General features: G+C 44.6%; 1 protein-coding gene across 2 annotated transcripts in view; it reads right to left on the bottom strand.

The window, feature by feature from the left end:
• Positions 1–7,153: 7,153 nt before the first annotated feature.
• Positions 7,154–12,960, bottom strand: part of zmpste24 (zinc metallopeptidase, STE24 homolog) — a 60,471-nt gene continuing 54,664 nt past the window's right edge. For both annotated transcript variants that reach the window (XM_073028408.1, XM_073028407.1), the window contains one exon: positions 7,154–10,664. In XM_073028408.1, the coding sequence (XP_072884509.1) occupies positions 10,443–10,664 (222 nt within the window). In that variant the 3' untranslated portion in view covers positions 7,154–10,442. The remainder of the gene's footprint in view (positions 10,665–12,960) is intronic.

Raw genomic sequence — 12,960 nt, forward strand, 5'->3', positions numbered from 1 at the left:
GGCCGTGGCCCTCTCGGACAGCTCAGGGCGTGAAGAGTTCAATTCCGGTGCCATCTGTGAGGAGTTTGTACATTCTCCTCATGACCGTGTGGGTTTCCTCACACATTCCAAAGACTCAAAGACATACCACTTAGATTAGTTGCTCTGTGAAATGTTCTGTGATTAGGCTAGTGTTAAACTAGGCAGATTGTCAAGCGGCATGGTTTGTTGAGCTGGAAGGCCTGTTCCATGTTGTAGTTCTAAATAAAGTCAGTAGAGGTAAATGGAAAATACAGGCAGTCAAGAGAGGTTGACCTGTTATTACTGACACTCAATAGGGGCTTCTAGACACACTGCTCCAATCCCTACCTGCTTTGATAGCATACCAGGATTACACTGGAGAGGGTTCAAAGAAACTTCATGGAAATGATTCTGGAATTGAAAGGCTTGTTATATGAGGAACGTTTGATGACTCTGGGTCTCTACTCACTGGAATTCAGAAGAATGAGGGATTGAATCCTCTTGCATTTGTACAGAGCCCTGGTGAGACCACACCTGGAGTATTGTGTACAGTTTTGGTCTCCAGGGTTAAGGAAGGACATCCTGGCTGTAGAGGAAGTGCAGCGTAGATTCACGAGGTTAATTCCTGGGATGTCTGGACTGTCTTACGCAGAGAGGTTAGAGAGACTGGGCTTGTACATGCTGGAATTGAGATTGAGAGGGGATCTGATTGAAACATGTAAGATTATTAAGGGATTGAACAAGATAGAGGCAGGAAATATGTTCCAGATGCTGGGAGAGTCCAGTACCAGAGGGCATGGTTTGAGAATAAGGGATAGGTCATTTAGGACAGAGTTAAGGAAAAACTTCTTCTCCCAGAGAGTTGTGGGGGTCTGGAATGCACTGCCTCGGAAGGTAGTGGAGGCCAATTCTCTGGATGCTTTCAAGAAGGAGCTAGATAGGTATCTTATGGATAGGGGAATCAAGGGATATGGGGACAAGGCAGGAACCGGATATTGATAAGGAATTGATCAGCCATGATTTCAAAATGGCGGTGCAGGCTCGAAGGGCCGAATGGTCTACTTCTGCACCTATTGTCTATTGACCTCATTGAAACCTATCGAATGTTGAAAGGCCTTGATGGAGTCGATGTGGAGAGGATGTTTCCTGTGGTGGGGGGAGTCCAAGACCAGAGGACACAGCCTCTGAATAGAGGGGTGTCCTTTTAGAATGGAGATGAGGGGGATTTTTACATGGCACAGCCCCTAAACGCTAAGACCCAGGGTGACACACGGCCCCTGTACGTTATGACCCAGGGTGACACACGGCCCCCGTATGCTACGACCCAAGGTGACACAGGGCCCCTGTACGCTTAGACCCAAGGTGACACACGGCCCCCGTATGTAACGACCCAGGGTGACACACGGCCCCAGTACGCTATGACCCAGGGTGACACACGGCCCCTGTACGCTTAGACCCAGGGTGACACACGGCCCCCGTATGCTACGACCCAAGGTGACACACGGCCCCTGTACGCTTAGACCCAAGGTGACACACGGCCCCCGTATGTAACGACCCAGGGTGACACACAGCCCCAGTACGCTATGACCCAGGGTCACACACGGCCCCCGTACGCTACGACCCAAGGTGACACACGGCCCCCGTACGCTACGACCCAAGGTGACACACGGCCCCTGTACGCTATGACCCAGGGTCACACATGGCCCCCGTACGCTACGACCCAGGGTCTCACACGGCCCCCGTACGCTACGACCCAGGGTGACACACGGCCCCTGTACGTTACGACCCAGGGTTACACACGGCCCCCGTACTCTACGACCCCCACATGGCCCCCGTACACTACGACCCAGGGTCACACACGGCCCATGTACGCTACGACCCAGGGTCACACACGGCCCCCGTACGCTACGACCCAGGGTCACACACGGCCCCCGTACGCTACGACCCAGGGTCACACACGGCCCCCATACGCTACGACCCAGGGTCTCACACGGCCCCTGTACACTACGATCCAAAATTAGCACAAGACCACAACTGTGAGAAGGGGGGTGGGTTTATAATTTCCTACCACAAGTTAACATAGAACAGTACAACACAAAACAGACCCTTCTGCCAACGACATTGTGCCAGCCTTTTAACCTGCTCCAAGAGCAATCCAATACCTCCCTCTCACAAGTTGTAGACCCACAAGTTTACTCACCTTAACTGGTAACAGATTCAAATGGTTGGGAGGGTAGTGGGTGATTTCAAACGCATCTACACCACTTCCCAAAGCGACGATGACAAACCATGGAACTTCATAGTTCAAAACAACGCCCACACAAACCTTTTAACCTGCTCGAAGAGCAGTCTCACACTTCCCTCTTACAAGTTGTTCTTGGCAAACCAGTTCGGTTGACCACTGTGCTCTCTTTGATTCAGGGAAAGTTCTATAAACTTAATCCTCTGACACCGGATGAGATAAGGAGGTTGTACTATGGGATCACCATTCAGAAGGTCATTCTGAAAAAGATGCAGCTGGTCGAGTTAAAGATCGGCTTGCTCCGAGCAATCCTGAGTTCCCTGAAGAAGAAGAGGAAAGTTAACTATTGCCATCACAAGATCATCTCTTGCTGCTGTTCCCACTGTAACAATCTAAGTTCTGGCGGCGGTGGAACTGACGATGGTGTGGCTGGATCAGGCAGATAAAATGCTGTTAAGTAATTAATTACAAATATCTAATAATCATTAAAATAATCTTCAGATTCTAGTTTATCCACGCTGTTTACTGATGCATTGTTGCATAGAAGAGAGTCAGAGCTCCCACCACCAAAAATATCCTCACCTACCCACCCCCACCCTCACTTTCCACAGGGATCGCTCCCCATCGTTCCCTTGTTCATTTATTCCTCCTCACAAGTTTCCCTCCCAGCACTCATCCCTGCAAGCGGCCAAGGTGCTACACTGGCCCATTCGCCTCCTCCCTCACCTCCGTTCAGGAGGCAACACTTCACCTGTGAAGCTGCTGGGGTCGTCTTATCGTGTCCGGTGCTCCCGACGCGGCCTCCTCTACGCTGGTGAGACCCGCTGTAGACTGAGGGATCGCCCTGTTGAGCACCTCGGCTTCACCTGCCCAAAGTGGAACTTCCCGGTGGTCAAACGTTTTAATTCTGATTCCCATTCCTGTTCTGATGTGTCGGTCCATGGCCTCCTCTTGTGGCAAGGACAGGCCACCCTCAGGGTGGAAGAGCAACACTTTATATTCTGCCTGGGTAATCTCCAATGAATATGGATCTTTCCTTCCAGTTAAAAAAAATCCCTCCCCCTCTTCTTCTATTCTCCACTCTGGCCTCTTACTTCTCCTCACCTGCCCTGGGTCCCCCTCCTCCTCCCCTTTCTCCCATGGTCCACTCTCCTCTCCTATCAGATTTCTTGCTCTCCGGCCCTTTACCTTTCCCACCCACCTGGTTTCAACTTCTAGCTATCCTCCTTCCCCTCCCACCTTTTCATTCTGGCATCTATCCCCCTTCCTCTCCCGTTCTGATGAAGGGCCTCAGCCTGAAACAGCAACCGTTTCATTTCCGCAGTTGCCGCCCGCCCTGCAGAGTTCCTCCAGCATTTTCTGCATATTGCTTTCGACTTCCAGCATCTGCAGACTTTGTCCTGTTTACAAAAATCATTGGGTTGTTTCCTCATCTTATACAGTATTGTGGAAAAGGTTTTTCCAGACTTCACCTTAAGAAGATGGCCTATCAGGATCCCACCTCTATCTACTGATGCATGTTTCACTTAGAACCCTCAAGAGATTTTCAGTTGAGCCCACCTGCCCAGCATATATACTCTTGAGGGGTGGTGGGAGTGAAAAGTGTTCCAGTTTCTTAACTTTTGAAATTCTTATTGCTATCAGTCTTTTACTTAAACATACAACACGGTAAGCGGCCCTTCCGGCCCAACAAGCCCTGGCAACACAATTCCTTGTCTTTGGTTTGTGGGAGGAAACCAGAGCACCCGGAGGAAACCCACATGGTCATGGGGAGAACGTACAAACTCCTTACAGGCAGCAGTGGGAATTGAACCCAGGTTACTGATGCTGTGATAGTGTAACGCTAACCACTACATTACTGTCCTGTTTTTCACAAATGAGGTAATCAGACTGCAAAATGCAGGAGCAGAATTCGGCCATTTGGCCCATTGAGTCTGCTCTGCCATTTGATCACGGCTGATCCATTTCCCTCTCAAACCCAATCTCCTGCCTTTTCCCACCTTCACTTATCAAGAATCTGTCAACAGCTGCCTTATATGCACCCAATGACCTGGCCTCCACAGCCGCCCAAGACAATGAATTCCATAGATTCACCACCCCCTAACTGAAGAAATTCTTCATCCCCATTCTAAATGGATGTCTTCTATTCTGAGGTTGTGCCCTCTTGTCCCTAGACTCCCCCACTATAGGAAACATCCTCTCCATTTAAGCCTTTCAACATTCGATGGGTTACAATGAGATCTCCCCCACCCCCGTTCTTCTAAATTCCAACAAGTACAGGCCCGGAGCCATCAACTGCTCCTCATACAATAAGCCTTTCATTCCCAGAATCATTTGGAATAATAGGCTCAGCTTCACTCCCACTCAACTTCATCCAAGTACTGTGGTCAGGATGAGTTTGGATCCATCCCAAACTTCGCTTGCTCCATATTGATTGGAACCCTACCAACCAAAAGCTCTTGTTCTCTTGGGATGGTAGGAGGGTTGTTCAGTTACACAATTAAATTGTCAAATATTTCAGCTGGCTTGTCAATTACAAATCGGAGGCAAAAGCCAGAGATTAAAAACGAAGAGGCTTCAGATCAGAGCAAGGAACCCTGTCTCTGTAAGTAGTCATTAGAATTCAGGAAAGGGTGGGACAAAAAAAAAATCAGCGTGATAAACAAAGTGTTTAGTATAACAAAAACATGTCGCAAGTACACCAGATTGAGAGAGTGTTGAGAGAGTGAGTGATTGAGAGAGAGATCTAATGAACCTGAATGAGAAATTCTGATTTTTATTCATTTTTAGAATTATCAATTTGAAGGGGCAACCTGCAGACATTAGCTCCTGCCGCTGTCTATAAAGAGCTTCTACGTTCTCCGTGACCACCTGGGCTTGCACCCACATACTGGTTAGTAGGTCAGTTGGTCATTGTGAATTGCTCTGTGATTAGGTTCAGGTTAAATGGGGGGTTGCTGGACAGTGCCACTAAGGGCTGGAAAGGCCTATTCTGCGCTGTATCTCATTAAATAGATAAATTCCACATCCCTTAGTATCATAAACCCAAAACCTCTTGCATTTCCTGAGATTATACTGCAGTGGTGCACTTCTCAAAGTTCTGGCATCCATTTCTAGTCTTCAACTAGAACAGATAAAGAATCTGCAGAGAAAGTTAATGGACATTAACCTGACAGAATGGAGAAATCGGCAAGAAACTTTTTTTTAAAATATATTAATTTTAGAGATACTATTTGGAAGCCTCTGCTGCCCAATTACACCCTTGTGACCAATTAACCTACTAACCCAGGGAGTTTTTAGAATGTGGGAGGAAAAACTGAGCACTCAGGAAGCCCACGGGGTCACAGGGAGAAAATACAAAATCCTTACAGACAGTGGTAGGAAATGAACCCGGCTCACTGGCGTTGTAATAACGTTACGCTAATTGTTACACCACTGTGCTGCCATATTTACACACACATACATTACACACCACCTGGAATAAAGAATTTGGGGTTGAATACTAAGACATAAAAGGCCTTTTCTTAGTTGTATCATTACACGGTGGGATATCAGTAAGAAAATCTAGCATGAAGGGCTTAGGAGTAGAGAAGACTAGTCTTAAAAGCCACCCCTATCAATAATGAACACATTCAAACAGCTTTGGGATTGGTTCTCTTCTCCATTCTCAATGGAGGATTATCGGCAACATTGTCAAATTTAAGTGAGAGGTTTAAAAAGGTATAAATACAATTGCAAGAAAACCACGACAGCGCGTCTACTTCCTTAGGGGGTCTACGGAGGTTCAGGAGGACATCAAAAACCTTTGACAAACTTCTATAGGTGTGTAGTGGAGAGTGTAATGACTGGCTGCATCACAGCCTGGTATGGTTACACCAATGCCCTTTGGAAGGAAAATCCTACAAAAAGGTGGTCGATTCGGCCCTGTACATGACAGGCAAAGCCCTCCCAACTATTTTGCACATCTACATGAAATGCTGTTGTAGGAAAGCAATGTCCAAATATCTCCCCCCGCCCCCCACCACTTAGGTCATGCTCTTTTCTCACTGCTGCCGTCAGGTAGAAGGTACAAGAGCCTCTGGACTCGCACCACCAGGTTCAGGAACAGTTACTACCCCTCAACCATCAGGCTCTTGAACCAAAGAGGGTAACTACACTCATCTATTTTAGATGTTTCCACAACCGATGATCTTACTTTAAGTACTTGTTATTTCATGCTCCCATTATTTATTGCTCTTTATTTATATTTGCATTGGCACAGTTTGTTGTTCATTGATCCTGTTTACAGTTACTGTTCTATAGATTTGCTAAATATACCTGCAGGAAAAAGAATCTCAGGGTTGTATGTGGTGACACATGTACTCTGATAATAAAATTTACTTTGAACTTTAAAACATAATTCTTTCTCCTTGTGACTACATAGGTTTCCTCTGGGAGCTCCAAGAGATGCGTGGGTCAGTAGGCCAATTGGTCACATTGATGTAATTGGGCAGAATGCAATAAAAATAATTTTAAAACATTCCACAGGGAGATACTACCATTTAAGCTGACATTGTAAAAACACAAAGCTGCATCGTCATGAGATGTGATCTGGGCACCTATGCTTCAACCATGAACAAGTTTCAAAACTTTGGGGAGGTAAATCAGTTGACAGCCGGCCGGTGACGTAGTGGCACTCGCACCGGACTTTGAGGAGAGCGGTCTCAGGTTCGAATCCGGCCAGCTCCTTGCACACTTCCCATCTATTCTGGGTTGAGCGTCGAGCTAGCAGCTCGGCCTCATAAAACACGGACAAATGCTAAAGAAGCAACAAAGATACTTCCCAATGTGCTGCAAGGCGCAGAATGGAACAACAAATCAGTTGATACATTTTTATAGAAAAGCAATGAGAAAGTCACTCTGACCACAGACTCATGTTTCTTCCATTTATTGAAAATTACTGTCACAAAGGAATGCAATTTCACTTATTTATAGAATCAGGTTGTTTTCACAATTCCCATACATGCTAATTATTTAATGATTTAATCTTCCTTAAATTTAGATCACAACACAATTAAGGACTCCCTCCCTTCATCCCCCAAGAGGCAAAATTACAACGTTTCAACCAACTGAACAGATTGAGAGATACTACCACCAGCTTCCTGCACAAATCCCTGATTCATGAAATCTCTGCTTAATCCTTCCTATTTTCTCTTGTAGAAAAAAATAGCATTTTCTTCTCCCTTGGTGCTCACCTTCCTCATGTTAATGAAAAGCCACCTTCTGCAGGTCCTGGGAATCTGAAAGAGGAGATTCTGCCAGGACTTGGCAGGTTAACTCAGAAGAGTGAACAGATGAGATTTAATGAACTGAAACATTACTGTTCTGCCTTCCACAGACGCCTCCTGATGCGCTTTTTTTATTCCAAAATTTTACTGTTAATTCCGTTTCAATTTTCCAACTCCGACATCTGTTTAATCACATAGCACAATTTGAAAAAAGACAGCAGAAATAGGCCCATCCAATCAATAAATAGAAGGGGAGCGGTGATAACATTTTAAACAGGATGACTCATCAACATTAAAAAGGACAAAATGCTAACTCCACGTGCACAATTGACAGATTTTCAATACACTTGCTTCCATTAATTTTGCATCACTGTCTGGTTCTGACTGACAAATCAAACTTACTTTGCATAGTTTGCAGGCTAATCCAGCTCTCTGAATAAACCTTAGACACGAGAGACTCTACAGATGCTGGAAATCTTGAGCAACACACACAAAATGTTGGGAGGAACTCAGCAAGCCAGGCAGCATCTATGGAGGGGAATAAACATTCTACGTTTCATTTGAACGTACCTGTCAGGGCTGAGCCCATTCAAAGAACTAAACATCCACACACACACAAAGACTGGTGGGAGATTCAGTAAGGCAGGCGGCATCTATGGAGGTCCTGATGGAAGATCTTAGCCCAAAATGTCAACTACTTATTCCCCTCCATAGATGATGCCAGACTTGCCGAGTTCCTCCGGCATTCTGTGCGTATGCTGCTCAAGATTTCTAGAAATTAAACTTCACATCTAAATCTCACGTTGATAAAGACAGCCTAGCTCCCTTTCACATCCCACTGTTTTCCATGAGACCCTGAAACAGGGAGTAAAAGAGCTACCCTTGCATCTCCCTCTAGCGTGGATAACCACCACCCAGTGTGTTTTCATGACACCACGGGTCAGTTGTCTGCCCACAGTTCGCTAAAACTGGCCACTGCACCTCAGGTTACCAGGGGAAACTTCGAAAGCAAAAGGGCTGGAATGGGATAGGCAGCAGCACCCGATGGGACTGCTGCACTTTCACCAATGCGCCTTCAGAAGAAAACGGGTACAACTTCCAGCACACAGACAACATGGAACACAAAATGGTAGCAGTCAACCAGGACTCGGGGAAAGACAACTTGGAGTAGCCAAGAGGAAAAGAATATGGGGGAAACCCACAAGCTTATTCACTTTAACTGGTAACAGATTCAAATGGTTGGAAGAGCAGTGGCGATTTCAATCGCATCTACGCCACTTCCCAAAGCTATGACGGCAAACAATAAAACTCCACAATTCAACATGACGCCCACACAAACCAGCAGCAACATCTCACTCCCACAGTGAGTGCACAAACCTCTTCCCTCCCACAGTGCACAGTAAAGATGTGTTGTGAACATTTTCAATACATTGAACTGGTCAATTAGTAACTGAATGCAATTAGCGGCGCCTTCACTTTTATTTAAACCTGCATATCAACACGACCGTAATGAAGTGAAATAATCTCAGCAATGCACAAGATTAAAAGAATCTGACAGGTACAAAAAAAAAACATTTCCACATACCAATTAAGAGTTCAACTTACTCCCTTAACAACCAAACAAAATTTCAACCTCACGGTCAAGAAAGCAAAAGTGAAGTCATGTTAAAGCAACAGAAAATGAGGGGTGTTTAAGGATGTTTACTAACTGTGGGAAAAGTGTTAAAAAATCACAGGTTGAGCTAATCTCAACCTTACTTATCAGAAAATTCAAGCAAAGACTCACTGTTACCTAGATATGATATTGCAGAGCAGTTGCACTGGTATGCTGTGTGTGCTAAAAAGAAGCCACGTAACTAAAAATTGCATCCTCCATGTTTGACCTTGGGCCTGTAAACTAACATCGAACAGGAGCTAACCTGCATAAATCCAATTCACGCCAATGTGGTTAATAAACTAATTTTCTCAGCGAGTAGATCCATTTCCTTCTATGTATTGACTTGAATGTTGAGCATGGGAAAGATCCACTGCACTTCCATTGCCAACTCTTCATCAAAGCCAACAGAGCAGATCTTTTGCCTGTCCTCAATTTATTGGCCACATGTGGACAGATTGTTGGTTTTCTTGGAAGCAAGGCCAAATAGAGTCATGCTAACCAACTGAAAACCACCCTTGTCCAAAGTTATGACTGAATTACCGATAGGTCCTGCGAAGAGAGAGTCAGCCCATTAAACCTGAACTCGACCCTTCTCTCCTTCCTGCAGTTTTCTAGGCATGACTGTTGAAGGTTGACAAATGTCCCCAAAGATAAACCTAAATATAGTTCTTCTTTGGAGTTGAACGGTCCTACTTATAGTGACTAGACACATTTACAGCTTCAAGACTCGAAACTGCATTTTGGACAATGTTGTCCAGTGGGATCAATCTGGACGCAGCGATGTCTCTTAAAACATTTATTGTTAAAATGATCTAAATGATAATTCATAATTTGCTGGTCTAAAAGAGATTTGCTGGAAAATGAGCAGAGAAAACAGAATTATGGAAATGAAACTTTAAAGGTTAAATAGACAAAGCGATTCCCAAGAGCACTTTGGATAAGAGTTCTGATATGATGCACAGTTAATCATAACATACATTACTGGATACTTGTGCTAGTGTGGCTTGTATCATCTTACTTGTACCATTGGATACTGCATTGCTTCAAATTAAAAATAAATTCAAGTCCCAATGTATTTTAAACAAATTAACTATGTCAGATTGTTTTTACACCTTTAGCATGGTCAACCAATACACAATCTAAATGCACTCGGACCATTAGTCAGTTCTCAACATACAAGCAACCAGTGCAAAGCTGCACTGTCCATGGAATGAACAATTTAAAATAAAAAACTTCTTTTTCTTCAGAAAGTTCTACTTCTTTCTCACATCTACCATCAGTCCCTTTTGTCCTTTAAGGCTCGTAGTCTCTCTAGGAGAGGAGGGTGGGAATAATGCCACATTGAGTACAGCCAGTCCGCCACCGGGAAACCCAGATTATCCTTGTTCAGTTTTATTAGTGCCGAGTACAGGTCAGAGGCTTTTCCCAGTTCCTTTGCAAATGCATCCGCCTGGAATTCAAATCTCCTGCTCAGTACAGTCAGGCTGAAGGAGAGGACCTATAAAAACACAAATTCACCCATATGTCAGTGCATAATCTTAATCGGCAAGAATATTTCTTGGGAATGACATGGTCAGTCTGTTCTTGCCTACATGGACATCACCCCTCCATCTTAAACTGACCAGCAAAGCCCTAAATCACTATAGTTCAGCAACACTGTGACCACTTTGCACTAAAGTTAACTTGTTTTTGTACTACACACACAGAAAGGTGCAGGAAATCAGAGTCAGGCAGCAGCATTGCGAATTAACAGTCAATGTGTCAAGTCGAGACCCTTCAATTTATTCCCCTCCAAAGACGCTGCCTCACTTGCTGAGTTCCTTCAGCACTATTGCTCAAGATTTCCGGCATCTGCAGAATTTTGTGTTTTTTTTTTGTTCTAACTGTGTTCCTTTTTGTAAAAAGAGTACAATTTATAAACACGAGAAAGACTGCAGATGCTGGAAATCCAGAGCAACACACACAAAATGCTGCAGGAACTCAGCAGGTCACGCAACATCTATGGAAATGAATGAACAGTCGCTGTTTTGGGCCGAGACCCTTCTTTTCCATAGATGTTGCCTGATCTGCTGAGTAGCTGCAGCAGTTTGTGTGTGTTGCTTTGTGTAATTTATGTTCATTTTTCCTTTGTGAACACTATGTGATGCTGCAAGCTTTTCGTTGTTCCTGTGCACATGACTAGGAATTCTATTTTGACAACGACGTTCCATCCCAACCCTCACAGATTTGTGCTTCTACAAGGCAAATCTTCCCACACATTCACCATTGTCATCACCCCATTAGTGGTCACACTTTCAGCCCAAACTCTGGCTTCCATCACAATATCCTTCTCCTCCACAGAGACACCTTAAAAACAGTTTTAACTTCCATGCTTTGCACGTGTGTCCTAGATGAACTGGCTGTTAAATTCTGCTAGATCCCATGAATGCTCCCCTGAAGCAACCTCAAAAACGTTACTACATTATTGAAGTGAATGCAATTTCTTTTCTCCAGGTTAGATAAAATGTACCACACTGATGCTGCTGCTCTCTCCCTGCTCCTTCAGTCTTCCAAATAGAAATCACTGACTTGGGTAAGACCCAATTCTAACCTCTGCACCCCTCTAAGCTGACAGAGACTACATCTTTGCCTTTATCCGGTTTGTTTCAAGATCCATATTTACCGGTAGCCCATTGGTTGTGGGTTCCGTTCTGGAGAACTGTCCATAAGCCATTTCCTGAGAAAGTCAGAGGTTCCCATTTTCTATTCTTTCGTCATTTGCTACCTGCCATGTCTTAAGATGTAGCGATCACGGTCTTTCCATGACCGTTTTTGGTAAATTTTCCCTACAGAAGTGGTTTGCCATTGCCTTCTTCTGGGCAGTGTCTTTACAAGAGGGATGACCCCAGCCATATTTAATACTCTTCAGAGATTGCCTGGTGTTGGTAGTTGCATAACCAGGACTTGTGATGTGCACCGGCTGCTTGTACGACCATCCACCACCTGCTTCCATGGCTTCACGTGACCCTGATCGGGGGGGCTAAGCAGATGCTACATCTTGCCCAAGGGTGACCTGCAGGCCAGCAGAGGGGAGGGAATGGATGCCTTACACCTCTTCCCCACCCCCCCCCACCCCAGTTTTCTATAGCTACTACTTTTGTATAACACTGCATATATTGGCTACAAAGTTAAAAAAGTAAATTATTAGAGTACTGTATATTTCATTATATACTACCTTGATATTAGTTTTCTTGCCGTAGAAATACAATAGAATCAATGAAAAACTACAAAAAGACTGACAAACAACCAATGTGCAAAAGGAGACAGTCTGTGCAAATACAAAAAGTATAATCCGTGGATTCTGGTTAATAGGGCCATTGGTTAATCTGGCCAGACGCTTATTTGGGACAACTCTTAAAGAACAAAACTAGTTGTTTTTTTAAAAAAAAGTCAGGACTCCTTTTACTTGGAACACATGCCACTTAACTAGGGCAGGAGACTTTTGCTGAATAGTTTCCAACTAGACACGACACTGTGTTTAGAGTGAACAGATTTTATATAGTGTCACTTGCGTGTGTTTGTGTTCACAAAGCAGTGATTTTTCTCACTGATAGGTAATGAGAAATAAGCCGTAAGGCAATTCAGAACCATTTTGCTCACTGCAGTTTCAAGCATTCAGGCTTGGAAATGCCAGAAACGGCCGGCAGTGAAAACAAAATGATCTCACTACTTCAAGTTAGGAACCGTGAAGGTGTCGACAATTGTCTTGAATGTTACGTCTGGTCCCCATTGGACCAAAGCTCCCTTCTATGGCT

This window comes from Hemitrygon akajei, chromosome 24 (assembly GCF_048418815.1).
Source record: "Hemitrygon akajei chromosome 24, sHemAka1.3, whole genome shotgun sequence".
Classification (NCBI taxonomy): Eukaryota; Metazoa; Chordata; class Chondrichthyes; order Myliobatiformes; family Dasyatidae; genus Hemitrygon; species Hemitrygon akajei.